The following is a 27,645-nucleotide window of genomic DNA, read 5'->3' on the forward strand; positions in this document are numbered from 1 at the left end:
TGGAAGAGAATTTAGAAATCATCTAGCTCTCCTCCCCAGAGAGGTGAGGTGATCTGACTTACTCAAGCTCACCCAGAGAGTGGCCGGGCTGGCCAGAACTCCTTCCATTATACCACGCCACCCCTTCTCCTTATTGCTGAAAATTGTAAGTGTAAATATTTATTTGGCAGCAAGATGAGAAATATGATTAAGACTACATATTGTGAGAATGTTATTTCATTATAAACAAATGAACAATGGATGTCATGCTAGGAATTCAAATAACTTGATATAAGATACAGTATCTGAGTTGCTCAAAAAGCTAAACATAGAGTCACCACATGACCCAGCAATTCCACTCATAGGTATATATACCCAAAAGAACGAAAACATGTTCAGACAAAAACTTATACGTGAGTGTGTTCATAGCAGCATTATTCATAAAGACTAAAAAACGAAAACAACCCAAATATCTATCAACTGATGAATGGATAATAAAATGTGGTATAATCCATACAAGACTATCTAAAAAAGTAATTAAGTACTGAAACATGCTACAATATGGATGAACCTTAAAAACATTGTGTTAAGTGAAAGGAACCAAACATAAAAGGCCACATATTATATAATTCCGTTTATATGAAATGCCTAGAATAGGTAAATCTATAGAGACAGAAAGTATAGTAGTGGCTGCCGGGGCTGGGGGAAGGGGGAATGGGGAGTGAATGCTGATGCGCACAACGTTCTTTCTGAGGTGATGAAAATGTTTTGGGATTAGATAGTGGTGGTGATTGTATAACATTGTGAATTTACCCAAAAAACACATTTAAAATAGTGAATTTTATGGTTTATGAATTTTATCTCCATTTTTTAAATGGAGATATAAAAAGATTAAAAAATGATACAACCTCTGCCCTCTAGGAGCTGACAATTTAACTAAGTCAAGATCAACATACAGAGATACTAAAGAACTTATAGGTTCAGCGTTATGTGACAAGTAAAGTTATGAAAGTTAGAGGAAGAAGGAAACACCACTTTCAAATCTTAATGCTGATGTGAGAGCTATAGTTTTTAGTAATGATCAGAGAGTACAGAGTGGTGATTTAAGAGGATGGACTCTGGAGTCTGGGTTCCAATCCGAACTGCCATATTTACTGTGTAAATCTGATTAAGTTACCTGACTGGTAGGCTAAGTCATGATCTCCCAAAAGATATCTACATCCTGATTCCTGGAATCTATAAATATTAAGTCTGGAAGACTTATGGCAGAAAAGGACTTTGCAGCTATGATTAAAGATCTTCAGATGGGGAGAGTATCCTGGATTATCCAAATAGGCCCTAAATGTAATCACACGGATCCTTCTAAGAGGGAGGCAGAGGGCATTGGAATTTAGAAGAGGAGAAGATAACATGACCACAGAGGCAGAGATTGGAGTGATGTGGCCACAACCCAAGGAATGTTAGCAGCCACAAGAAACTGGAAGAGGCAAGGAACAAATTCTCCCCTACAGCCTCTGTAAGGAGTCTGGCTCTGCTAATACCTTGATTTCAGCTCAGTGAAACTGATTTCTAGCCTCCAAAACTATGAGAGAATAAATTTCTGTTGTTTTAAGCCACCAAGTTTGTGGTAAATTGTTACAGTAAATACAGAAAACTAATACACTAACCTCTCTGAGCCTTAGTTTCTTCATTTGTAAAATTAAGATAGAACTATTACCTATCTCACAGATAAGACTGTTGTAAAATTGTTGTAAGATGTAAAATTCAAATGGTGCTTGTAAAGTATACCACAGAGAACATGTTCAATAAATGTTAGCCATTAGTATTGGTGAGCTCTATTTCTGTGTTATGCTGGAATTCTCAACCTCCACATGTCACGTGCATACCCACATCTTGCTCTTTTTAGCAGGCAAGGCAGGCAATCAGGAGACCTGAGTTCTTGTTCTTCAGTTAGTATCTAACTTAGACTTACTCAGCTCTCTCAGAGCCAGTTTCTCTATCAGTTAAAAATGAAACTCACACAAGAACAGTAGGTCTCAAACTGGAAGGTCTGTTAAAATGCGGATTGTTGGGTCCCACTTCCAGAGTTCCTAATCAGCAGATCCAAGGTGGGGCCCTAAACATGCATTTTTAACAAGTTCCTAAGTGATGCTGAGGCTGTTGGTCTGGGGTCCACACTTTTGAGAATCTCTGGACTAGATTATTTCAATGTTCCTTTACAGTTTTAACAGTCTACGATTCTCTAGAACATCTAATAGATATAGCACTCAAATAATAAGCACTGCTGTATCAGGCCAAAATAGCCTTAAAACTAAGTTATTTTCCTAGGTAGAGAGTGGGGGATGGGAGCGTGACTATGAGGTACATGGAAAAGACTAGTTTTAACGTTTCCACTAAGCAGAATGAAAAGTTTTAAGCAATGGTGGGAACAGGAAGAGACTGTCCCCTTATCCAAATGCTGGCCCAATTTTAATTTATCTTAATCCCACCTTTCTGCCTTTTCGCCAGACCCCTCCCCCTCAAGCTCTCCTCTAGAAACACATCTAGGTGTCTCCTGAATTCATTTATTGGCTTTGCCGTGCACAGTATAATACCGCCTTTGTTAGTCTCCCAGCTCAACCTCTCGAAGCACGGTGTTCAGTCTCGGTATTCCTCTACTCTTAAAAAAACAGAAGCAAGGAGTCTCTGAAAAATAATTGTAAAATCAATCAAAGCAAATTCAGACGATGTGGAGACATTCAGACTCTAAATGCTGGAAAAAGAAACAAATTCAGAACATTGTTAGCATTCTCACCTTGTCTTTTTTTCCCCCTTAATCTCTATTAGTCCTGTTGAGTAGGAAACTTCTACTTGATCGGATTAGAAATTCTGAATAAAAGAGGCCTCAGACTTGGGACAGCAATGAAGAAATGGAATACTTCTAAATTCAAGAAAAGCTGTCCTCTTGGTCTTTGAAAGTCCTTGGTAATATGACAGGGGAGAAGGAAGCTGCCATGAGGTTGATTTGGGGGAGATATCATGGTACAGAAAAGTGGGCACTGGACTGAGAATAAGCACACCCTTGTTTGGGTCCTCATTCTGCTGTTTTCTAGCTGCATGACCGCAGGCAAACCAATTAACTTTTCTAGGAACCCACTTCCTCACTACAGAAATGAAAGGGTAGGAAAAGATCTACAGTCCTTAACCCGAGATGAGCATAAGAAATCTCCTGGGGAGATGTTTCAAATTATGCACAACTGAGCCCCTTCAGACTGAGAACCATTTAATAGAGAATCTCTGAGACTCCCACTCTAACATCCTAAACTTCATCTATTCTATAAAGCAGATTAAAAGTATAAAGAACTAAAGAGCCAAGGAACCCATGGGGGAAGGCAGGGAGAGAAAAATGAACCTATTTTTTTTTGGGGGGGGGTGGTAAGTAAAATTTAATCCAGGTGTGTTATAAGATGATCACTCATTAAGTCAGTATTTGGGAGCCAGTGCTAGCCAGACGCTAATAACAGAAGCAAGTAACTATGTTTGCCCAACAACACTCTGGGGGTGACTACACTAGGCACTCTGTTTAAGACACCAGGGATCCTAAGATCCTTATCCCATCTAATGGTTCTGACCTATACAAACCCATAATTATAGTACTGGTGTCCTATTTTAGAAGTTGTGCAAAGTGCTACAAAAAACACAGAGAAGGGAATAGCCAAATATACAAATATTTTTGGGGGGTGCTGGGAAAAACTTCTTGGAGGAGGTACTATCTAGCAGTGTCTTATAATTATAGTACCATGAGTAGAGGAGACAAGGGTTAAGACCACTTCAGACAAAATAGCATAAACAAAAGATCAGAAGCATAAAAAAGCATGGCATACTGTGGCTTCAGTGAAAATCTGGCATGAGTGGAACATGTGCTTGAGTGTATGTGTGCAGATACTAGTGCATGAAAAATTTGTGTGTGGGTGGAGTTTGCTGGAAATTAGACTGGAAAGGCAGGCTGAGGCCAGAATATGAAGATTCTTTTCCCCAATTTTCATTTTTAACTACTTCAAACTTATAAAGAAAAAGATATAAATGTAATACAATAGAAACTTGTATGATATGATCTTTAGATTCATAATATTTTCTGACATTTGCTTTAGCTCTAACTATAGTTGACTCTTAACATGATTTTGAGCTATGCAGATCCACTTATATGTGGCTTTTCTCAATAACTACAATAAATATATTTTCTCTTCTTTATTTTCTTAGTAACTTAATAATTTCCTTTTCCTTCGCTTACCTTATGGTGAGAATACTGTATATATAATATATATAACATACAAAATATGTGCCAATCAACTGTTTACACTATTGGTAAGGCTTCCAGTCAACAGTAATTAAATTTGGGGGGAGTCAAAAGTTATATGTGGATTTTTGACTACGTGTTGTTTGAAGGCCAATTGTAGACACACACACACACACATTCATACCCTTTTTTCTTTTGCTTGAAGATAGTTTCAGATAACAAAACGTTTCACCCCTAAATACTTCAGCATGTATATCTTTTAAGAACAAGCACATTCTCCTACGTAATTACTACAGGTGCTATATGCCACTGCAAAGAAGTCTGAATTTTGTCCTGTATGTGATGAAAGCCCTCAGAGGTTTCTAGACCGAGAAGGGACATACTCAGATGTGGGATTTAGAAAGAAAACTTCTGGCAGTTATATGGTGGGACGTTTCAATAGATAAGAAAAATCTAAGAACCAATTAAGAAGCTATGTGCAATAAAGAAGAGATGATAGGGACTGACATGCAGCAATGGAACAGACAAGAGATAAAATCCAGAGATACCTTGGATGGAAATTTGACAGGCCAACTAGATGCAGAGTATGAGGCAGGAGTTGAGGATGACTCTAACAATTCTAGCTTGGGGGACTGGATCGATGGTGATGACATCAGAAGTGAGATAGGAAACACAGGAAGAACAGGTTCGTGAAGCGATTTATCCCTTGCTGCTGAGCAAGACTTATTCAGGAGAAGCATTAGTGACCCCTGAAAGAAAGGTGTGGAAAAAGGCCTGATGCACTCAGCTCTAAGCAGCACAGCTACAGTACACAAGATAATCAAATGGGACAGGGCACCCAGAGAAACTGGAGACAAGAAATGTGATGAGTTAGAGAAGTAAACAGTTCTGAAATAATAAGCTGAATTGGGATTACTTAGCATGAGGAGTATTACAGAAAGGCAGGACAGTGTCAATGTCTTGAGGCAGCCAGGGCCTTAAAAAATGGAATTAGGTCACTGTCTTTTCTCCTACAGAAACTCCAGAGGTAAACTAAAGATAACAAAAGAGGATCAAATTCACTCACTTACTGACTCATTCAGTCAAGCATTTAGTGAATGCCTGTTATATACTAAGCTCCATTCTAGGCACTATAGGAATACAAAAACAAATATGAATTAGACCTCAGGAAACTCATAATCTATAAATGAAGGTAAAAATGGCCATCAGAGAGATAAATGATCATGTGCATAGAATGGAAATTCACGCTTTATTAAATTTCAAATACAGAAAGGTTTATGACTTCTCTTTCAGGGACACTCTCTGAAATAGTGAATCCAGTATGGCACTCAGAAGGACTGGCAACAAGAGCCATCAGACTGGTATTCTGGTTGCACGCACTCGGGCATCCAATCAGTTGGAAAACCACCTGAAGCACATACTATGTGCACTCTTGGTACCTCTTAAGGCCCGAGGGTATGAAACTTGTGTAGACAAAGAAAAGCCTCTACTAGAGGTACATCTTAAGATGGACCCTGCTTAAATTAATTAGCCAATCCCCAAATGGAATTGTTCTGTATTCTAAGAATTTAGCCTTCTCTCCTCTAATGAACAAGTATCTACTCCAACAGCTTGGGTCATTTTTGTAACTTTCAAAAGAACTAAAAAAAAAAAAAAATTTAAAAATAAATAAATAAATAACAACTGATACCTGAGAACAAACATTTATTCTTATTGTAAAGGCCTGGGGCCCTATATATAGCTCCATATTTACATTCCGCCATTCGTACCACTGGCCACAGAAATTATACCCTTAAAGTCGTTCTTATCTTTTAAAAATATACCTGTGGCAGTGAGTTTTAATTCTGACCTAGAGATACAAAGTAGAGCAGAACTTTTACCTCATGGTAAAACAGAGTTTGACTGAAGATTTGGGGAAAGGGGAGATCTGAGTGTAATTACAGAAGCCTGGAAGAAAATTTCCTAAAAAATCTAAAATATCTGTAATTCTTATTTTTACCACTCTTTTTAGATTTAAAGCTTTTGTTTGTTTAGAAACACAAAATACTTATATAAATTGTTTTTTTAAATCAAATAATTTCATTGAAAGATAGGAAAGCATAGAAAAAGAAAAATTCAGGGTAGAGAACAATTTCTTATTTTTCTTCCAATATTTAACGTTAACAGAGTAAACAAATGTTTTCTGAATAAAAGGATACCTCTCCATGCCTACTTTTTCTAATACTCAAGGTAGGCTCCTGTGGTAGCGGAGGCTGAGCTAACCGTTTCCTATAATGATTGAAGGTTGTTCACTTCCCTTCCCATAATAGGTAAGGGTCTTTTCACAGCTGACGTGGCACAGACCACAGGCCCTGCTTGGTCATTCCTTTTACAGCCCACTAACCAATCAAAATACACTTTACTATGAGGAAGTAGAAGATGTGTATAAAAGGGTAAGCCCCGCTGGAATTGGGGCTCAGCCTTTGAGTGTGAATCCGCTGAGCCGGTAGGTGCCAGCACCAATAAACGCTACTTCCTGCTTATTGCCTCGGTGTCCTGTCTCTCTGTCAAAGTATCCTGTAACACTCCCAGAATTGTCTTCTTTCAGAAGATATGTACTGGGCATGCATTCAGCCAAGGGGCAATGACAGGCACTTTAGAGAATACAAAGAGAGATGCATGTGATCTCCCCCCACCCTCATTCACCTGGAAGGTAGTCAACATACATGAATAACAATGATACAAATAAAAACAGTAAGAGCCTGAAGGGTACATGTAAATTACTCCGAACTACCAGCTAGAGGACACTGGGGCTGGCTTCCAGTATGGGGTGGAGAGGTGGAGAGATGTAAAGGAATTGGGGCTAGGGTGTTGGGGCAATGTAGGTTTATGTATCACATGAGGAAAGACACAAGACAGGAAGAGCAAGCCATTCAGCTTGGTGAGAGTGAAGAGTATGTGAAGCAAGGATGGAATGTGATGTTCACTGAGAGCTTACTATATGCCAGGCCCATGTGCTAGAAGGTTTTACATATTTTGGTTCAAGAAGGGCTAAGGGAAATGAGTTTGGAAAGGTAGTCTGGACTGTGATCACAGAGAACCTTGCAAAGCAAAATGCTGGTACTGAAAAGCAAAGTAGAATTTTTTTTACAAAGGAGTCCTGTTCAGCCCATAGTTCCACCTCTTCCTAGGCCCTCTGTACCATCCCATCAAGTAGCTCTGCTACAGAGAGCTGGAGACCATTAAGTTACAGAAGATTCATCCTTATTCTGGAATGGTGCTAGCAAAAAAATCATCTGAAGTCCTGCAAAGGCAACTGGCATGCCAGGGACCTATGATAAGGATAAACTTGCAATTTCTTAACTACAGCCTACCCCCACCCCTTCCCATCTAGTCTCCAGGGCTTGGAAAATCTAAACCTGCTCATTGTAAGCCACAAGGTGGAGATGTCTGGCAGGGCAGAACTGGGAGGAAGTCATTTAGCCAGCCTAAGGTTACCATTAACACTTTGAGCCACTGCCTTGAGCTAATTTTTATGTTTGTTTTTTAAGTTTGGTTGAAATGTCACAAATGGAAAAATTAAGTAAAGCGCCCTGTTAACCACAAGACTGGACACACCTGGCTGCAAACCCAGCAAAAGAAACTTACTTCATTAGTAGGAGAGGCAGAAAGTGAAATTTACATCTGAAATCTGCCTGCACCAGGAGAAAGAGCTAAGGCCAAAGGCGCTGTCTGTTTTTACAGCTGTGTCAAGTCTTAGTTCTCCACTCTTACCAACACTCAGGAGTGAGGCAAGGGCCCAAGGAAAAATGGTCTCCAACCTCTTCAGCTGCAACTCAGCTCACAAAGGTTTTTAAGAACCAGTTAATGAAATAAAACAAGACCAGATGAGGTGATATAATGAACTTTATTCCACAGCTAATTTATATGTTTAAATCCCAAATAATGTTTTTTTAAAAAGTCAGAACACTCTAAATTATTGATGTGATTTTTGTAACCTCAAATTTAACACTTACTTTTTATTCCAGCTTCACCAAAGATATATGAGTCTGCCTTATTTTCCACAATAGTTGTGCTCCTAAAAAGCTGCTAAAAAGCAAATTTTTCTAAAATGAAAATTTTCCCACCAAATGAGACTAGAATTCTAATTTCAAAGGAGTTCTCGATTCAAATTTCTGATTCATCATTAATTCATAAGTGGCTCTGTTAGTTCTCGATCTTCCCCACACCAATCCACTCAAGTAAAGTAACAGCCTCTAAGAATTTTTTGGCATGAAGAAAATCACTACTACAATGATCAGTCTTATAAATAATACTTTTTGAGTTTTCTTAAAGATGTACACCTGGGATTCCAAATAACACAGATTTGCAAATTAGCACCTTCAAATCATAGGTTTTCAAAGCTGAAAAGAAACTTGGAAATCATGTAGCCCAACCCCACCACCATGCTTTTTTACAAATGAAGAAACTGAAACACAGAGGAGGAAAGACTTACTAGCCAGGGTCAGAACCAGGCAAGACTGGTTCCCTACTGCCTACTACTTTCTCCAGCCTCATGTCCCTAACTTCTCCATTTCTTTAGGTTGTTTACACAGAGAAGACTGAAATCTCCTCTAAATACACACACAAACTCGCAACTTAAAAGTGGTGAATATATAATTTTCTTGCCTATATAAAGGGTGTCTGCTTATACCATGATACTGAAAAGGAGAGATCAAGTCAATTATAATAGAAAAGCAGTAATAGTAATTCTCCAACTCTCCCAAATCTCTATTATTTTAAATCACCATCTTTTATTTATAGTCCTTGTAACTAAACTAAAGCTTGGCACTTCCCTTCACGAAGGTGAATTAAAGGGTCTACTGGGGAGCATTATTAATCATCTAAAATCTTGCTATTCAAAGTGTGGTTGGCCCTTCCCTACCCTGCCCTACCAATGGCATTGGCATCACCTGAAGCTTCTTAGAAATGTAGACCCTCAAGCCCCACACCAAACCTATTTAATCAGAATTTGTATTTTAACAAGGTCTCCAGGTGAACTGTAGGCACATTAAAGTTTGAGAAATGATGATCTAACAATTCTACAGGGCAGCATCATACCAAAAACAATTTGGATTTTAAAAAATGGCTGAATGAAATGAAAGAAAAAAGACTAATTCCTGCAGGACTGCATGGATGTACATCTAGACCAGAGACTAATAAATATAATATTATTTATCTGATAAATAAGTGGACTTTAAAACGGAATTTCAGAGGCTGAAGTTCAATTTATTTATCCAATATTTACTGTGTAACCAAAAAACTGTGGATAAGACAGGTCTCCTGCCTTTATAAAGCATACAGTCAAGTAGAAGGGACATTATAAAGTAATATAGGAGAAGGCTCAAAGTGTTGAATATTTCGATAGAGATATATATGGAGGTCCAAAAGGAAGTTCATGGGTGGGGGGAAGGGGACAACTAAAAGGTTCCTATGGTCCAGAAGTCAGCAATCTATGGCTCATTAAGTTATTTAGGTTGGGGACAGCTGTGGCCCAACTTCCAGCAGAGTTTAGTCAACAATGATAAGAGTAACAGGCTATTAGAAGTGCTACTGTGTTACTGCATGGCAGCCAGCCAAGGCTTTGGCTGGCCATAGGGTATCACTGGTTATCATTAAATGTGATGATCTGAGAATGCCAGCACCACCCTACATCCACTGTGTGCTGAGTCAGGTGTATTTAAGGGCAGGTGGAACACTGCTAGATAAACAGCTTAAAGGATGCTGATCCTATTCTGGGCAGCTAAGCCAGCAGAAAGACATGACAGTGAGAAAAATGAAAAAAGAATCAGAGAGCACAATTACAAAGACAGTTAAATACTGACGCCAAACATATGATGATGATGGTGACAGCAGCTAAAAAAACTCTGACATATGCTATCATCTTCTTAGAAGTGCTGATGGTCTGTTGTCCCAGAGAAAGGCATATAAATGTCAATGAAGTATTCTAAAGGCTAACCTACATCCACTGTTTCCTATACATGGAGATCCTCTAAAGACATGAGAATCTGAAAACACATTCAACCCAGACTCTCAGGTAGGCAACCATCATTTCCACAATTTAGTCTCAAAGACTATAATTTCACACACATAATAAGCTCATGACAGCATTAGACAATAACATAGGAGTATGTGAAAAAAATTACAATAAATTAAAGTAAAACATAGGTGACGATCTCCTACTTAACTTCCATGCAGCATGGAAAGATCTCTAAGACATTAAGTGAAAAAAAGAAAGGTGCAATAAGTATGTAGAGGATGATATTATATACTATAAAATATATACACACAAAACCAATACTACAAATTTTCCATAGACAACATAGGAAAAAGTCTCAAAATACATATACCAGGGCAGAAATAGTGATTACTTCTTGAAAAGAAGTAACTGGCCAAGATTGAGATTGATGATAATTAGTTAAAACATTCTGAATTTTGAAAACAATTGTAAAGTAAAAACATATATTAAGTAAAAGAAGCCAAGATGCAAAACTGTATATATAGTATGAGCCGATTTGTTATGTTAAAATACAGTTATACATTTGTAATTGTATAAAAAACAACTAGAAAGATACACATTAACTCTTAACAATGGTTATTTTTGAGAAGTTTGGGAGAAAGACGCTTGTTCTTTACCTGAAACGCTTTTTATTGTTTGATTTTTATTCTATGAACATGTATGACTTTTATAATACATCTATAAACTTTGTTTACTTCTCAGTCTACAGGGAGAAATTTGGTCCGTAATGAAAGAAACCAAATTAGCCCTTTTCATGACCTTTTCTGATGGTTCTGCTTTAGATGCTCTCAAGATGGGAAGCAACAAAATGGGAGGTTGGGGAGGTATAAAATGAACTACAATCTACTAAAACATGATCTAGACACATAAGAAAAAGAGTATTATTTATATAATCAACTATATTCTAATGTTTTTGGTTTCATTTGTCTATGGTCGTATTCTACGTTTTATATATATACACTACATATTCTCCTTTCTCAGGTTAATATAACTCATGTACATTTTCAGTAGATGCTCTGCCAAAGTATTCTAGGTTGTTAGTGATCAAAGAGCTTGGTTTTTAGTTCCTGAGGACAGTGCAGGCCCCACAAGAGGGTCTTTCCACCCTAAATTAGAAGAGGACTGTTTCAAACATTAAATGTGTCCAAAACATAGGGTCCTTAATTTGGATTATTATTTGATTTCCCCCATTCACCAAATCCATCCCTCCTAGCACCATGATTTGGGCTTACTAATCCCATCTCCATACACAGATGTCCTCACACTGATAAACCATGATAATGTGTGCAAATATACAAATAAAGTGTCTGTGGCATGCCAGTCTCCATAGAGGCAGAAGCGACACGAGCTGAATTACCACTTGGCATTAGGCAGCATTTCAAAGAAATCTAAAAGCAAGGCCATTCTAGGACAGATAAAATTTCAACTCAACTTTCATTGGAGTTTTCCAGAAGAAGAACCTGATAGCACTCACTTACCCCCATGATTCTGCCACGCTGCTCAACATCCTCCCACATAAAATGAACTATGACACGACACATGTATTTCCCACTCCGGCCTTCCTGCTTCATTCGGACTAGACACATCCTGGATGGGAAGAAGACATAAAGAAAGTCACTGGCTGTTTGCATTTTTCACATCACCCATTTCCACCGAAGGTCAGCTCATCTGAATGATTTCAACAAAGAGCATGGAATCAAAAACTGAAGTGATTTTTTAAAAATTTTTATTGAGGTACAACATAGACACCATAAAGCACATAAATCTTAAGTGTACAGCTTGATGAATTTTTAAATATTATACACATCCATGTAAGCACCTCTCAGATCAAAATATAGATTATTTAGAGCACCTCAGAAGGCCCCCTCACATATGGAAGGGACCACTTCTGGTTATAGAAGATAAATCTGAATCCTTCATTTTACTGATAAAAACATGAGACCTAGAGAACTAATTTGCCTAATACCACAGAGTAGTCTATAAAGGTGGATAAAAGTATTGTGCTGTCCAATACAGAAGCCATTAGCTACATGTGGCTATTTGTGAGCACTTTAAATATGGCTAGTTCAAATTGAGATGTGGTATAAATTTAAGATTTCAAAGATTTAGTTCAAGAAAAATATAAATATCTCAAATTTTTATATTGATTACAAGATGAAATATTATTTCAGATATATTAAGTTAAATAAAACCTATTATTAAAATTAAGTTCATTTTTTTCTTTTACTTTTTTAAATGGAGCTACTAGAAACTTTTAAATTAAATATGTGGTTTGCATCTTGTCCAGAACATAAATCACAGAAAGTACTATGATTTCATCTGTGTAATTATCAAATTGTTTCCCCTATTAGAATGTAAGCAAAATTGAAAGCAGAGATCAAGTTTGGTTTTGTACTATCATTTGTATTTCCAGGGCTTAAGTATAGTAGGTACTCGATATACATGTGTTTAATTAATAAATGAATAAAACATCTCAGGGCCAAGTTTAGAGTTCTTTCCTCTATACCACACTGCCTTTACTATTTTTTTTGGGGGGGTGGGATTTATATATGATCTATTGTTTCATTTCCACATGGCCTTTAATCAGTCCAGAGGGGTATCTCTGCTTAAGACCTTACATAAGAATATAGGAATTACGTTTTATTAATAAATACAAAATTACATTTAATAATATATAAGAATATAAACAGGGTCATCAACTTTCCAAGCTAATTCTTAATCTCATTCTCATGACCATACTTATTCCTATTATCTCTCATTAGTTATTAAGCAGCTACAACAGGACTACTCACATAAAAGACAATTCTTGCTATAATTATGAAATATTCAGTCTAAACTGACAATTCTATCTCCATATACAATTAATTCTGTCCATAAAAATCTACTAGCAAGAGCATAGCACAATGGAATGATTTCAGCCTGGCTTGCCTCAACATCTCTGTTAGTAACTAAGATGGAGAAAAGAAAACATACTTATCAAGTTTGCAGATGACAAGAAGCTGGGCAAGAAGACAAATATGCTGGATGACCCAATCATGAACCAAAAATACTTCAACAGGCTGTTTCAAGGGCTGACAACACTACCAGAATGAATTTGAACAGGTATAAATCTAAGGTCCTGCACTTTGGCCTAAAAGAACCACTGAAGAGGTACAGGATAGGTGAGTCATACCTACCTATGTGTGAAAAAGCCTTCCAGGCTTAAGTTGACATTATATGTTTTTTAAAGGGAGTCAATCTGAAACTTACTGTAGTTTGTTAACTAATGTCACTATAATAAAAATTAATTTAAAAAATAATAATAAAGGGAGTCAAGAGGATGATGAAGTTGCCCCCAAAATTAGTGTGATTTTAGATACAGTAAAGGAAATACAATATCTTCAATGAGCAAAGAGAGATTTTGGTTCTACTCAGCACAGATCAGACTCTACTTAGAATACCGTCCATAGTTTTGAACATTATATTTTAAGAAACAAAAGGAAGAGAAGAAAGATCAGAAGGAGAAAAACAGGAGAGTTACCTTAAATATTGTAGAAAAATTATTAGACTGTCCAAGAGTTTAGAATCAGAACCAGTGGGTGGGTCACAGAAAGAGAAAGAGTTACTCAAAACTGAATATTGAAAGCAAAACTTTCTAACCAGGGAGTTTCTGAAGATTCAAATAATGGAATAGATAATCTCAAAAAGTAGAGAAGTACCTATTTCTGAAGGGTAAATGTTTGGTGGCAACTCAGCTATCTGACAGAAGGCTGACAACCTGATCTCTCAAATCCCTTCCAACCTTGAGATTTGCTGATGCTGTGATTCTAAATTTGTAACCTCTGAACCCAGTTAGTGCCTAAGAAATAACACTTTGTGATAATAAAAACAGGTCATGGAAAAAAGATTTGGCCATGTTCTATGATATAGGGCACATTCCAAGGCAGAAACAAACTGAGGAAAGCTCGACAGTTCTTTTCCATAAGATTTTCCTTAAAGTTAATCAAATCAATCATGTCAGCTTCTCACCTGAAAAGAGCTGTGTTTTGATGCTTAAGTGTCGTCAGAGGCCAATTCATCAACAGCAATAGTGAGGTAATGGAATTCTTCATTTATTTGAAAATTCTGTAGTTTGTTAATACACCTGCCTTCTGAGGTTTAAAAGGCACAGATTTTCTCAGGCTATAAACTTCTTAACTATATCAACATGGAGTGAAGTGTTTTTTGTTTCACAGCTGTTTGTTCTAGAGCCCCTACAGATAACAGTAGGCTCAAATGGTTATCTGGGTTGAAATGATAAAGTAAATTGACAACACTTTCAAGATGCTGATTGATAATTCACTCAATGAACATAAACTGAGTTCCTACTGTGTGAGGGGGTGAATATATATGGTTGTATGCTATGGGGTTAGAATGATGGCCAAAAAAAGCCTAGCTTCCAAGGAACAGTTAAGTCTCCTAGGGGAGACAAAATACACCATCTACAAATAGCCCTAAAAGAGAATGCTGTAAGTGTCCCAAGAGAAGCAAGCACAAAGTGCAATGAAGCTTGAGAGAATTACTTTTGGCTAAGTGGGATCAGAGAAATCTTCATGGAAAATGAAACATTATAGTGGGGCTTGGAAAGATGAGCTGAAATTATATAGGTAGAGACAAAAAATAAAGAGAATTTCTAGCAAATGGAACATTATGAGCAAAGGAAGAGTTCAGCATATATAAGGGAACAACGAATACCTAGATTTTGTGGGAGGGCAGGTACAGGAAACAGAAAAATATGCCAAACAGGTCATGAAAAGCTTTGAAATGCCATGCTAAAAAAGTGTGGACTTTACTCAGTAGACAATGGAGAGCTACTGACTTTTTAGGAAGGAGTATAATAAGATTAGGACATTGGCATTGATAGATGAGTCTCTGAGAAGTTAACCCTTTCTTCCCAGCCTCGACTCTGTAATCAAACATTAACGTCACCAGGGCTGCAAAATGACAAAACTGGTTAATATTTACTTCAGTAGAGATACGTACTCAGAATAGTCTGATTTGGAAATAAAAACTAAAGTGTGTGCCTGCCTTTTGAGAAGTATGCAACCAGCAAAGTTTGTTATAACCTGCACATATTTTTGCTGATACTAACAGTTTAGAAAATATGGATTCAAGCCTGTTAAACCAAAGGAGCCTGTTTACTCCTAAAACATTAAACCTAATTAGTTCAATAGACACTTAATTAATGCAAAACACTTTCAAACATAAAGCTCTACAGCAAATTTCATCACACATAGCTAAAGTTATAAAATCAAAACAAAGAATCAGTCTTCTCATCAACAGGGAGTATAATGAAAATTCCCATGAGTCTGACTGGGAAAATAAGATTCTGATCCACAGGGCTGTCCATTCACCAGGAGCACCATATCCAGCTAACTAAAAGTTCAACTAATTTTTACCCTAAGTTTGTGAGTCATATTCTCTAGGTAGTTAAGGACAGAAACTATCTGTTTCTGTCCTGTTGTGAAAAAGCACAACAGAAGGTGGGGGCCCTCATCATAGATAGTCAGTTGCCTGGAATGTCCAGACTGAGCAGCTGAAGGTCAATTCTTGGGCCATCTGACCTTGAAACCTACACATTCAGTCTACTTACTCTTTTATTTAATAACTGTTTTGAATAGGTAATATATACACACAATAATAAAAACTAAGTCTCCTTCCTACCCACATCCCCTGGCCACTCTGTTCCTCTCCCTAAGGCATTCACAATTAGTAGTTTCTTAGGAATCCTTCCACATATAATCTGCAAACTTACACAGGTATATGTTCTTTTTACATAAATGGTAGCCTCCTTTTTCCCCATTTTTCACAGTGGTAGCATTCTACATACACTGTTCTTATGTTGAGAAAATAATCTGCTATAAAAGAATGTAGGTAAACAGATCTCAATTCCAACTCAATGTTTCATCCACAGATACCAAAGTCACCATAGTCAACCTTTTTCAGATGCCAGAGATAACAGATTTCCACTAATTTACATAGCAATTATTGGAGTAACATCTGATGTAGGCTGAATTCATCTTATCCGGCAATTTTTCCTATTCTCAAAATGACTAAGAAATAGTAAGAAAAAAATCGTTCACAGCAAAAAATGAATAAGTGCTATAATTAACAGCTAATACAACTATGTACCAGGCACTATACTGTGATTTAGAAGTATTAATTCATTTAATCCTTACAACAACTCTATGAGGCTGGCATTCTTATTGTCCCCATCTTATAGATGAAGAAACTGAGTTTTAGGAAAGTAACTTGTTCAGAGTTACAAGCCTAGTAAGTGTCAAAGGAGAGCTGAACCCTGATAATCTGATCTCCAGTTGTCTTGTTTTTCTGTCTCTTTTAATAACTAAAAGAAACCCTCCAGAAACCATTTACTCTATTTTTCATTTAATCCTCACAAGAGCAGTAATTTAAGTTTCAAAATTAGCATCACATTAGAAATAGTGTGTCAGAAAAGACTGCCTAACTTGAGGCAAGCATAACTGCAACAACAAAAAGTAACTCCTAGCAGACTAACAAGAAAAGAAGCTAAAAATTTATTTAAAACAGACCCCCAAAAATAGTACAGCAACTCAGGTTCAACAGGGAGGGTAAATCTACCCAGTGCAATTCAAAGAAGACAGTTATCAGGACCTCCCGATTCATCCAGAAAATGTTAAAGTATGTTGGAAAGTAAAAAGAAAATGAGTGAAACAAATTCAAAATGGTAAACAAAAACAAAAAAGATTTAATGATCCTGGTACCCACTGCAAAACAAAGCTACCATTTGTCACAAACTGACCAAATGACAGTAAGGTTTGAGTCATTAACTATTCCATAACAACTGAGGATACTAGGTTTAAGTAAAAGAACAGAACTGTTCTTCAGCTCACATCATGGGAGCATTCCTCATAACAAATGCTTAAATGTTGAGAGGTCAAATAACATTTTGCTACTGATTCAACTTTGTAATTTCAGAGCTCTGTTCTGGAAGGGATTATAAAAGGAGGGAGGGGGTACCTTCTATGCTAAAACATAAAAATTTCCCTTAAGAATGCAAAATCAACTTTAAAAAGAGATAATCTGCTCAATTTTGCTATGAACCTAAAGCTGCTCTAAAAAATATAGTCTATTTTTTAAAATCTTTTTAAAAAGAGACAATCTAGATTAGGACAACAAAAATATTTTAAAATGAAAACTGATTACCTGGAAGAAGTATATAAAAATAATAAAAGGCTGAGTGTTTAAAAAAGAGAAAGCTAATACAGCAATAATAAAAAAAATCTTCTATTAATTTAATTAAATGATTAATTTAATCATTATCAAGTATTTACTAAATACCCACTTTGAGTATAGATTTCATCTGCATGAACAACTGTTTAGGAGCAATTCCAGTTGCCCTATCAAGTTTGATGTTCTTAAACCTACAATTTATTATTGTGGTTTTAAGCTTCACAGTACTATCCTTGTCTCTCAGTGATTCCAGTGGCTCATAAATAATACTGATCTCTTTTACATATAAGGAAAGCAAATAACCCAGCTAGCAAAGTAAAAGAAAAAAAGGAGTGTTCAAGCCCTCGTTACATGGCTGCCTAATATCCTTTAAAGGCACACAAAGAGATGGGAAAAGGGAAAAGAGAAGGAAGACTCACAGACTAGGAAACTTTTTAAAAAGGGTTAATAACGATATAAATTTTGCCTTATGGCAAATTATGATGATTACTACCATTTATTAAATCTTCTGAGACTTGTCACTGTAAAATGCATTTGCATTCACTGTCTCTTTCAATCTACCTATCTAATTACAACTGTCCCCATTTCACAGAAGATAAAACTGATGCTCTGAGGAAGCTGTAACAAGGTAGCATAGTAGAGAAGAGAGGAGCTGGAATAAAGCCTGAGATTCCCTCTCTTTCTCCCAAACCAGTGTCTCCCTAGGCAATGTCAGCATTGGCCGTTTCCCCCATTCTGTGACAGTACAGCTCTAAGAGCTGCTTCCTGCTGAATCAGACAAGGAGAAAGACAACAACACTGCCTGCGGAGTTCAAAAGAATGAGAGTTTCTAACCATGCTTTCCTCCTCTCTACCTAAATCTGGTAGGGGAGAATTCTTGTTATTTCTGACGCTGACCTCCTGCCATGTACTACTGGCAGCTCTGAGCATCCTGTCTTGCTTGCTCTGTTTGGACCTTCTGACAACGCCAATTGTGTTTTGGCCTTATTTCTCTCTCATAGCAGTTTATAAGCTAGTCAGAGCAGATCTGATTTTCAATTAAAAAAAGACTAATGGGCACTCAGGCGGGTTTGTCACTCTAGTGGCTATGAAAGAATCCCAATGGGGACTTTCACATAGCTTGTTTCCCTTACTCTACCACCAGCTGAGGCCAAGAAAGCAGAAACTACATGGCCACATTCAAGCCTCAGCAGTGTGCTAATGAATGAGTTTATTTATTTGTGAGCTGGCACTCTAATCCTTTCCCGGGGCTGTGTACATGGCTATCTCCATCTGGTTTCCTAAACTCCCTCCCAACGAAGCCTTACTTTTATGTGGGCAGCATGGGGGCCATAAGACAGTCTGTGGGCAAACAGACAAGCGGGGTGAGGCATTTCCTGAAGCCATCTTACCTGACAAGTGAGCTTTCTCCAAGAGCTACATCTGGCTTGCAGCCTGCCTGTCAAATCTACTATAAAGAACAAGCTCCTGGGTAGCAGGTACTGGTGCTGCTAGGTTATGCAATGTTAGTAAAATGATGTTGCATAGGCCTTTGGTTTGGGCAAAAAGCTTTATGTGTATGTGTTTGAACAGAGCAACTCCGGCTGGAGAAGGGAGAAAGAAGATGTGCACCCGGCCAGGGCTCACCATATATAGCAGGTCTGGAGCTGCTGGAATCCAGCATGAGCTCGAAAGCCCTACAGCTACATCAAAACTGCTGTGGTGGTTTTAAAGAGCCCTCTTACAAAGGCTGGGAGTGTCTGCCAGAGCAGTTCTCTGGCTGGACTGAGACTGGAACCAGTCTGTTGTCCAACCCTTCCCACCTCCACTTTACTTCTCTTCTTTCCCAAAGGCTTCTTCCCCTAGGCTTATAAAAACATTTCGGTGTTTCCCCATCTTAAAATAATAACAAAATGCTTCCCCCTCTCCATCCTGTTTGTCCCTCTAGTTAGCATCCTCTCATCTTTCTCACTTGGAACATCTTTAAAAGTTTACAATTATTCTTCCCCTCTTAATAACTATTTAAGACCCCATGTCCTCTGGTTCTAGCCTCCAAAGGCCAATGCAACTGCTTTCCTTGACCATTCCCAGGAAGCCCCACTTCCCCTGTGCTCCTATTAAGATCTGTGTGTCTGCTAAACGTACTTATCACCCAGTATTGTTTTCAGGTTTACATGTCACCTCACCCAGGACAGACAGTGAGTGCCAAGGAACAGTTTCATATAGGTGGTGGTCAGAGCTATGCGGTTCATATTCAGAAGAAAAAAGAAACCATCCCCATGACCACCAAAAGGAACATTCCAATAGGAAGTAAAGTGTTGCAGAAAGAGCAGTTCATACAGTTAGCTTTGGATTTGAGTCTTGGATCCTCCATTACTGATAAAGGGGCCTGTGACAAATCCCTTAAAATTGCCCAAACTGTCTCCCCATTTGCAAAAGTGGAGGCTGGACTAGATCTGTGGTATTCTGAGTTTCCACGAAGCTACATAAGGGTCCCTTACCAGTGAGCATGTTGTGAAGACCTGAAGTGAACAGGTCATTCTCACTTCTTCAACCCGGGTAGCAATCCTTTTATCTATTCATACATTGTGGCTGAGCATAAAATTTCATGTTTAAAAAAGACTCTGTTGGTAAAAAGATTGAAAACCACTAGGTACTTCTGCCTGGAATGCTTTTTCATCTATTAAAACTTGTAACACTAAAAAAATTCCAACTACATACATCTTACCACGCAGGGAGACTTAAGTAGGAGCATAGCTTTGCCACTCTCACCTGACCAACGGATATGGCCAGGACCCTTACAACTGCCACAGGAGTCAAATCAGATCTGAGGCCATCGATTATTTTATGAACATTCATTGATGAAAACTAAAAGTAAGACATAGGGCTAAAGAGAAAAAATATCTCATTTTCATATCTTTCTGAAGAGAATAAAAATAATTTTTGCTTTCAATAACCTCATCTACAAAAAAAGATTGAAACATACAAGATAAAATATAAAAATGTTATGTGATGAGAACTATGTAACAGGTATACAAAACACTAAAGGAACGCAGAAGAGGAACTAACTGTCTTCTGATATCTGAGTTGGATAATGAATGAAAAAATGGGAGTTCTTCAGGTGGAGAGAAAGAAGGCCTTCTAGAAAGAAGAAAACTTGAAAACTTTATGCAGAAGACTTGATATTTCTATTATATACTATTATATATATTATATAAAAAGTTTTGCTTTCTCTTGCAGAGAAAGGAGTGGTGGTGGTAGTGATGCCTAGAATGGCACCAGATGAAGTTAGTAAAGGCAGCATATTTGGAAGGATGTGAATGCCATGCTAAGAAACATACTTTATCCTGACAATGGAGAATATTAAGGAGTATGTGTGTGTGTGTACTGATCCAATTTGTATTCAGAAGTATTAAAAATAAATATTACTAGTGTTAATTGGCACAAGGAGAGGGAAGTTATGGGCCAAAAACCAGTTTTCAGGTACTATTGCTTATAATCCAGGGAAAAAGCAATTTAATGGGTGGCATCTTCAGTTTTTATTTAAAATGAATTCAAATGGAATAGAAAATATCAGAGATTATCTGATGTTGTAAGGATAAGTTTTACAAAACTTTTGTATCAGATATATGTGTGTGTTCTGGGTCACAAAGTAAAATGCATTTGTTTCTATGGATCATGGTTAAAAAACGGTTTGAGTTGGTGACCGGTGACTAACCAGATGAAGGAAATCAGGGAAAAGTCAAGGAAGACTTCCAGGTTTCTGGTGTGGCGCCTGAATAGATCACAACTTCACTGAGACCAAGACAGTGAACAGAAAAGGAAGAGGCCTGGTTTTATCAAGTCTGCGTGGGAACAGCAACCTCTCAGCATTTTTTCAGCAGCTACAGTTAATAATAATCTTGTTCAGCAAAGACAAAGGACATGCAGTCATTGCAGCTGCAAGATCACATGAATATACAACTGATAAAGGCCCTCTGGAGGGGTCCCAGTCCTAAATCCCAATACACAAAAAAACTTGGGAACAAGAAAAAGCAGACAGGATGAGAGAAAAATCAACACCTCCTCCAGGGAACTAACAGGATGTACAAAATCCTGCCCTATTCTAGGAGCCAACAGGGAGCCATCACATTTGGGAACCCAAGGAAGCTTTCTGGAAAGTCCACTGCCAGGGTATTCTGTTTATCAGGGGTTTTTTTGTTGTTTTTTTGCTTTTTGCTTTTTTTGGGGGGTGGGATTTTCACTACTATAATAACTGCTTTCTAAACCTCACCACCTTTCCTTCACACTACCACCTACCTACAGGACGTATTTCAATCCCTGAACATCTCGGGCAAGTCTACTGAGTCCTGTAACATCCCTTGGTTACCCTCCTTGGTGCGTCAGGCTAACAGAAAAGGGCTAGAAGAACATTGCTTTTCAACAGACTTGGGGCGGAATCATTACTCCTCCTAATACCCCTGTGCCTTAGAAGAGAGAGTTCCCCATGTCATCCTGGAGGATCACAGCACAATTTGGCACCAAACTACCTTTCTTGAGTGACCCTTCTCACTTCATTAGTCCACAAACCTGCCCCAGCCACTTCAGACAACTGGGCTGCCCTCAAATACTCCATATTCTTTTTTTTAAACTCCCTCTATTCTTTTATTGCAGTAAAATATATGGAACATGAACTTTGCCATTTTAAGTGTACAATTTAGTGGCATTAATTACATCCATAATGTTATGCAACCATCACCACTATCTATTTTTAAAACTTTTCATCACACCAAAAAATTCCTTAACCATTAACCAATAACTCCCCATTCCCATTTCCTCTCAGCCGCTATCTACTTTGTCTCTATGAATTTGCTAATTCTAGATACTGCATATAAGTGGAATGATATAATAATTGTCCTTTAGTGTCTGGCTTATTTTACTTTCCATGTTCTTGTACATAATCTATATTTTGCTCCTGATACTCCCTCAACCTAAAATGCCCTCCTTTTCTCTGACAGAAATTCTCCTCACTCTTCATGGTGTATCTTAAATGTCACCTCTACCACAGAGCTACTCTTTATTCAATATTCCGCCTGCCCACCCGCCACCAAATTTGGATTTAGTCACACCTCCTTGTGTTTCCATAGTTTGTGCCATGGGCACAGCAGTTCTTTCACTGCCATTTATTACAGGCAATTGTACTTCATGTTTGTTTGCCACTAGACCAAGTTTTCTGAGGGTGCACGCCATGTCATATCCTTCTCTTCAACGCCCACAGTCCTTAACACACAGAAGGTCCTCAATATGAGTTTGCTGATTCAAATTGAAAAGTTACCGATTCATTCCATCAAAGCCCACAGATCATGAGACATAAGGGAGGCAGGGTGGAGGGGAGATAAAAGGTAAATGTAAAGCAGACAGCCTCCCCCTCCCACCTAACTGGTGGTGGTACTCCCCACTCCTCTGAGAAATTAAACCTACCTCAGCAAGGAAGACGCGACAGACATGTTTGGAAATGGTGGCCAACTTGAAAGAACTACAAGTAGTTTCAAGGTTCTTCCAGCTGCTATTAGTCAGGTATTGACCTTGGGATGTGGTCACAGGGATTATATATTTTATTTTGCCATCCACTCCCTCTAACACTCTGATACCTCTAACTACATGGGCAATAAAGAGTCTTTCATACAGGCTCTGAATATTATCTTTGAGCTCCTTTGGGAATAGCCTAGCCTCCTCTCAACCCTCCCACCTTTCCAGTGAGTAATTCTACAATGCTCCCTCTGCAGTCTTCCCCTCTTGAAAAAAGGTGTTCTCTCAGTATATTCAGTTTCCCCCTCTGAAGCCTTCCTAACTTTCACCTTTGAGACAGAAGGTAGTTTGCCTTTTCATCTACCTGACTAAAAGACACGGTACATTTCAAATAAGTAGAACTAGTAAAGCTTTTGATAGTTGTGGCTTCCTCTGTGATCCCATAAGCACTACTTACTCAGATTTATTATAGAACTTAGCCTTTCTGATTTATGACTAACCATTTTACATGTCTTATCTCCTTCACTAGACTGCATGCTTCTCAGATCGCTAGTACCCAGCCAACAGCCCAGGAGGATATATGCTCAATAAACTACCAACTTAGAAAAAAAATAACATAAAATGAACTACCACGTTAGGCCCCTTAGCCAATCTCGGTGACTAAATTCAGAAGGAATATTTCAGGGGTGATCAAAACCAAAAAGTCTTTATATAGTACTCAGTCCTGTGATGCAAAGCTCAGCTGAATGCAGCCTTACACAAGGGTCCTTTTGACAGGGCAACCCTTCCCCACGTTCTTCGGATACTATGGTCAAAGTAGCAAACTTAGTTCTCCAGAATTTACTTTCCCAAGATCTGGCAGTTCAATAAATACATTCCCCAGCCCCCACTTCAATGTCTTTCCTATATCCTTCTGACCTTTAATACTTGGTAACATTAGATGAAAAATTAATTTTTTTTGGCTACTCATTTTGCAGCTGAAGAAAAAATATACTGTTTAAGGTGTTAAATATTTTTACATGCAACAAATCTGGCATGAATCTAACCTGTATGCACATTTTAGAGGTACAGGCGTAAATGTCAGTGCTATAATTTGTTATAGGTTTCTGATGACCAGCAATGAAAATGACCACGGATTCTCACAATTCAAACCACTTTTACGTAAATGTGAACTTTCCTAAAACAGCCAGAGGAGAGAACTTTCCATCCAAGTTCATAGAGTCTCTCAGAGATACTGATAGCATTGTTCACTGAGTTAGGGGTTCTTTGGGAAAAATCTACAAATATCAGTTTCTTTCTGGGACTAAGCTTTGACCTTTAATAAAAATGTGCTTTAAAACACCAATTATTAAAATGAAAGGAGCAGTTTTTAATGCCTGAACAACTGCCATTTCATATAATCAGCCCTGCTGAAGGCCATACATTGCAAGTCAGCAGTGTTTAAAAAAAAAAAAAAAAATTTGATGACTTCACTTTCATTGCTCACTTACCAGACATGAAGAAGAGTTATAAGAAACCATGAATTGAATGTATCAGGCATCTGACACCCTAGAAGATAATAATAAAATATAAATATGTGTGGGTTTAGAAGAGAATATTGACTATTTTAAATATTGGTAGGAATTTGTTCAACTAAAATATATGGCAGTTACAGTACTCTGGCTATGCTATCAGAATGAGCCAGTGGGATCACAGTGCAAGACCACAAGTTGAAAGAGCAGTGAATGCAGTAAGACAACCAGCCTTCTAGTTCCAGCCCTGTTGTCACCTTGCTGTGCAGCCCTGGGCAAATCAATTCTCTTTTCTGAGCCTCAGTTTTCTCACTTTGTTTAATACGGCCTAGGTGATCTCTATGGATCCTTCCAACTTCTGTGCAATTCAATGTTATTTTGCCTTCTTGGTCTCAAATTCTTCTAGAAAGCTAGGCAGACATCACTTTGCCTCCTCCACTTAAGTATATGCTTTTTTCATTTGAGTCTCACTGAGAAGTCTAAATTTTTCTAGTCACTTTTTCCTGTCTTCTTTCCTTAAGGTGATCCAGTGTGCTACAAACATGGGTGTACTGAATGATCCACCCAAAATAAATGACCAAGAGAAAGAAGTGGGGCCCTAGGGAGCTGTAGCTGAATAAAAAAGCAGATCATTTCTTTTAAAAGGACTGTTTATCACCTCCAAGAAAGACAAAACTCGGCAGGACTTCTCCTTGGTTTAAGATACCAAAAATCAGGTCAGTTCTTAGACATTCAAGTCTCTTAATTCTGAGCTCTAGGAAATGCCTTTAGCTGGATGAGGGGTCACCCACTGCATGTATTCTTATTACATGACAGGGAGAAAAGCTGGAGCAAGAGGATAGAGAAAAAAGACAATCAGTGAGCAAAATCTATCCTTTGGAGCAATGACTCAAGAAAGAAATGTATTTTCTACCTTTCAGCAAACAATTAAGTATACATTGTACTAAATGATAACAAATAAGGGCCATTAGGAGAGAAAACAGAGCAGGACCCTTGTGAAGTATACTAACAACACAAATAATAATAATAAAGAGCTATAATGCATTGCAGAGTTACTATGTAGCAGATATTACAATAGGTGCTTTACATGCATTGTCCTCCCAACAGTCCCACAAAGTGGGTATGGATATTATCCCCATTTGACAGGTGAGAAACGAACTCTTAGAGAGGTCAAGCTAATTACCCAAGGTCACAAAGTTGTGAAATGCGACATGTGGGATCAAATTCAGATTGCTTGATTCCAGAAACTGTGGTCTTAACTGCTAACTGCCTAATACTAGTAGCAGAAGCTAACACTCACTAAGGGCCCAAACTTCATGCCAGGTCCACTGCTATTCATGTCAATACGTTACTTCACTTAATCCTCACTTTAACCCTGAAGGGAGGCATTATAATCCGCATTCTAAAGATGAGGAAATGGGCTCGAAAAGGCTAAGTAACTTGCGGGCAGCCACAATATTAACAAGCTAGTGGCTGGGCTGAGGTTTAAGTCCAGGTCTGTCACAAAGTGACACCAAAATATGCTGGTGAGCTTATTGGGAGGTGCCCAGCAGATGTCAAGTGGACTTCCTCTTGGAGCCCAGCAGGAGGGAGGTGAAGGCTGGCCTGGCTGGCCATACAGCCATTAAGACACATGCCATCTGAGAGTGGGCCAACCACCCTCCACCTAGAACAAGAATAGCTATGAGAAACTCTCAAGCCCAGATCTGAAGTTGGGTCTTTTTTGGATGCTAGAACAAAACATTAAAAAGAAAAGTTTTCTTGGAAGTCTGTCTCAATCTGGAAAATGAAATTTGGCTGCTTCTAAAGGACAATCTGTTCAATTGCTACCTCTACATCAAAGCTTCTCAGCAGCCTCCAGGAGCCTTTCCAATTTTCTCAGAGAGGGAATCAGTTCTTGGGCTGGAAAGCACAGACAGACAGACAGGCCAGCAACTGGACTTGGGTCACAATTTTCCCTTCTAGGGGTCGGCTCAGTGCTGAGAATGGGAAAAAAGCTGGCATATGGTTGACTCCCTGTACCCACTGGGGTCAAAACAGAAACTCAGTGTAAAGTCCTAAAAAACAAGACCACTAAAATGTCTGACTGCGAGCAACACAAAAACAAAGAAAATTCTTTAGCTCAATGAAATGTATTTAAACACTTCAAAGTTAAAGGCTGCTGTAGAGTCTTTTGCCATAATCACTCTTGCTCCAATACATAATCAGTGCATTATTTTCTGAGGCTAGGTAGTTTCTTCCTCAACATCAAGTTAGATGAAATTAAATAATTCATTACCGCGAGGGGGTGGCAGTATTAGCACAATTGTTTATTTAATGCAGGCTCTGGGGTCAGATTGCCTGATTCAAAAGTGTGACTACCTCTCACTCACTACATGACTCTGAGTAAAGTTACTTAGCCTCTCAGTGCCTCAGTTTTCTTCTCTGTAAAAATAGGGATAGCAAGAGAACCTACCTTACAGGACTTTTGTGAGGATTAAATAAGGCCTGTAAAATGTTTAGCAAAATGGTTAGTATTTAGTAGGTACTCAATAAATATTCACTATTGTTTTTCAGTAAGTTATTTAAATGATAAGGTTTAAATTATCTTTGAAAAAGCTCATTAATTATTTAAGACTATCAATGAACTTCAATCCCTGACTCAGAACTTATTCATTAAGGAACTTCTCTCAAAGTATTGTCTCTTAAGGGCTAACAACAAAGTAGTCTGCAGACAACAGTATGAAATTAAACACAAACTTTACTGACTGGCCACCTGTGATCTAAAATGCTCTTCATAATAGAACTGTCTCCAAAAGATCAGTTAGCAAAGCACTGCATGCTCACAGATGGTGCCCTCATTTATGCACAACAATAGGCTGCTAAGGTATCTAACCAGTCTGAATCCTCCAATATCTAGTTCTCTGAATCAAAACCTTTGAACATTTTGGCTCTGAGATGACAAGAGTCTACTTTGGCATTTTATGGGGGCCTATCCAAGAGGCCGATAGGCATATTGTTTACACATAAGCACACTGAGAGTAAACAATTCATTCTTATACAATCTTCATGCAACAGCGCTGGTCTCACTTATCTTGGACAGATGAATGACACTGGCGAGCTACCTGAGGCTCTCCATCCTTTCT

The 27,645-nt window shown here is 38.1% G+C and overlaps 1 protein-coding gene across 3 annotated transcripts in view; it reads right to left on the bottom strand.

The window, feature by feature from the left end:
• LOC105304308 (ubiquinol-cytochrome-c reductase complex assembly factor 1) overlaps positions 1-27,645 on the bottom strand; it is an 86,974-nt gene that overhangs the window by 31,535 nt on the left and 27,794 nt on the right. For all 3 annotated transcript variants that reach the window (XM_023522239.1, XM_011378321.2, XM_011378320.2), the window contains 2 exons: positions 24,500-24,557; positions 11,771-11,879 (listed from right to left, as the gene is read on the bottom strand). In XM_023522239.1, coding sequence (XP_023378007.1) covers positions 11,771-11,879; positions 24,500-24,557 — 167 coding nt within the window. The remainder of the gene's footprint in view (positions 1-11,770; positions 11,880-24,499; positions 24,558-27,645) is intronic.

Source organism: Pteropus vampyrus, unplaced genomic scaffold (assembly GCF_000151845.1).
Source record: "Pteropus vampyrus isolate Shadow unplaced genomic scaffold, Pvam_2.0 Scaffold336, whole genome shotgun sequence".
Taxonomy (NCBI): Eukaryota; Metazoa; Chordata; class Mammalia; order Chiroptera; family Pteropodidae; genus Pteropus; species Pteropus vampyrus.